The following is a 1,973-nucleotide window of genomic DNA, read 5'->3' on the forward strand; positions in this document are numbered from 1 at the left end:
AAAAGAATTTTACCATCCGCGGTCGCACAGCACGATTCACAGCACGATTCACGCAGAAAAGCATTTCAGAAACCCCAACGGGTTCTGACAACCAACCCGAGGTTACCGGAGAGCAGCTGAGTGAGTCTGCCTCCCTCGTCCCCCTTCACCTCCGTTGAGTCGCCCTGCCCCAGTCGTTCACAGAGCAATAGAGCACGACCGGCGGTCTGGCTAGTCAGCCCGCAGCCACTTGATGACGCCCATGAAGTACAGGAGCGATCGCAACTCGCTGGTCTCTCCGCAAGGCCTCCCGGACCGCGTCGAATTCATCGACGCGGGCTCTCTCGGCTACGGGACCGGCCCCAGCTTCGGCTGAGGGCTGACAAGCTGCCGAGCCCAAATCACTTCTGAGAGTCGTGATTTCTCTTGTTGGGTTTCAAAAATCTCTCTCTGAAAGAAAGCAAAACAACACTCAAGGGAGGCATCACTACTCACTTTATGCAGCGCCTCGCACGCCGTCCTCGCCTGGTCGCTTTGCGGGATTGGCGCGCGGCGGAGATTCTTTATCCTGCGTTAAGTGCCACCCAGTGGCAGTGCGCGCCAGTCCCGTGCCTGTGTCGTGTCACGTGTGTAAAAATCTCCTTGTTATTGCCAAGAAAGAAAGACAGAAAACAGACGACCCAAGGCGGGATGAGAGGACGGCACGCCGCCACCACACAGCTCACAGGTCACACAGGGATTTTAAGGAGAGAAGTGTGGTGCTAGCCGTCGCCCACCCTTGGGCGTCTGCCTCTCTCTCTTCCTACCTATCTCCCTTCGCAGTCCCTCGCCGATTCTCGCTGCAAGCAACCTTCATTCATGCCACCTCGCGGTCGTCCCACTCTCGTCGTTCTCTCTCCTGCCTGTCGCTTCTTCTTTCCGTCTCTAAGTTCTGTTTTCTTTGTTTGAGATCGTTGCGCCATCAGCGCGGGGCTACTCATACGAGCTCTTGATGATCTACCTCCTCGGCGCCCTCGCGCCCGCGCTCCTCGTCCCCGCATCTCCGCCTGTGCGAGCGCGAGTCGTGCGCATGAGCGAGACCGACGCCAAGGCCGCCTGGCTCGCCAAGAACCTACCGACGTGGTCCGGCGCGGGAAAGGTCTCTGCCGACTTGGCCGAGGGGCAGGCCGTGCCGGCATGGCTCTCTGACGGCCTCGGCAAGGTCTCAACGTGGAGCCAGGCGGCGGGGGCGCTCCGGCAGGCGGCGGCCGAGTTTTCCGCCCTCGCAGAGGCGTGCGGCTCTGGCGACGACGTGGCGTGCGCGACGCTGACACGCGAGGAGGCGTCGAAACGCGCCTGGCTGGAGAGGCTCGACGCGCCGACATGGGCCAAGACGGCCTCCCCGGCGCCGCTGGCGGCGCTCTCGGAAGCCGAGGCCAAGGCCGCTTGGCTGGCGAATGCGCCATCCTGGGGCAAGGCGGCGACTGCCCTCTCGTCGGTGTGGCAGGCCGAGGCGACAGAGGTTGCGGCTTTGACGGATGCGTGCGGCTCCGGCGACGAGGCTGCGTGCGACACGCTGACGCGCGAGGAGGAGGCCAAGCGCGCCTGGCTGTCGCGCCTCGACACTCCGAACTGGGGCAGGGCGCCTGAGGCGGCAGAGCTTGCGGCAGCGCCCGCAGAGCCAGAGGCGGCACCGGCGGCGTCGGCGGCGGAGGCGGAGGCGAAGGCGAAGTGGCTGGCGAGCCTCGACGCTCCATCATGGGGCAAGGCGGCGGCGGAGCCGGCAGCTCCCGCAGGGCCGGCTGCAGAACCGGCGGCACCGGCAGCAGCAGCGGCGGCCGAGGAAGCGGCCAAGGCTCGCTGGCTGGCGAGTCTGGACGCCCCATCGTGGGGCAAGGAGGCGGCGGCTGCAACAGCCCCCGCAGAGCCGGCGGCCTCAGCGGCGGCGGCACCGGCGGAGGCGGAGGCGGAGGCGAAGGCGAAGTGGCTGTCGAGCCTCGACACTCCATCATGGG

The 1,973-nt window shown here is 65.4% G+C and overlaps 1 protein-coding gene across 1 annotated transcript; it reads left to right on the forward strand.

The window, feature by feature from the left end:
* Window positions 1-970: 970 nt before the first annotated feature.
* On the forward strand, window positions 971-1,941 carry EMIHUDRAFT_123885 (hypothetical protein; the record flags this gene model as incomplete). Its single annotated transcript, XM_005773154.1, has 1 exon — window positions 971-1,941. A coding segment is annotated over one exon (971 nt), but the record flags the coding sequence as incomplete, so codon positions are not given.
* Window positions 1,942-1,973: the final 32 nt, after the last annotated feature.

This window comes from Emiliania huxleyi (assembly GCF_000372725.1).
Source record: "Emiliania huxleyi CCMP1516 unplaced genomic scaffold EMIHUscaffold_3437, whole genome shotgun sequence".
Taxonomy (NCBI): Eukaryota; Haptophyta; order Isochrysidales; family Noelaerhabdaceae; genus Emiliania; species Emiliania huxleyi.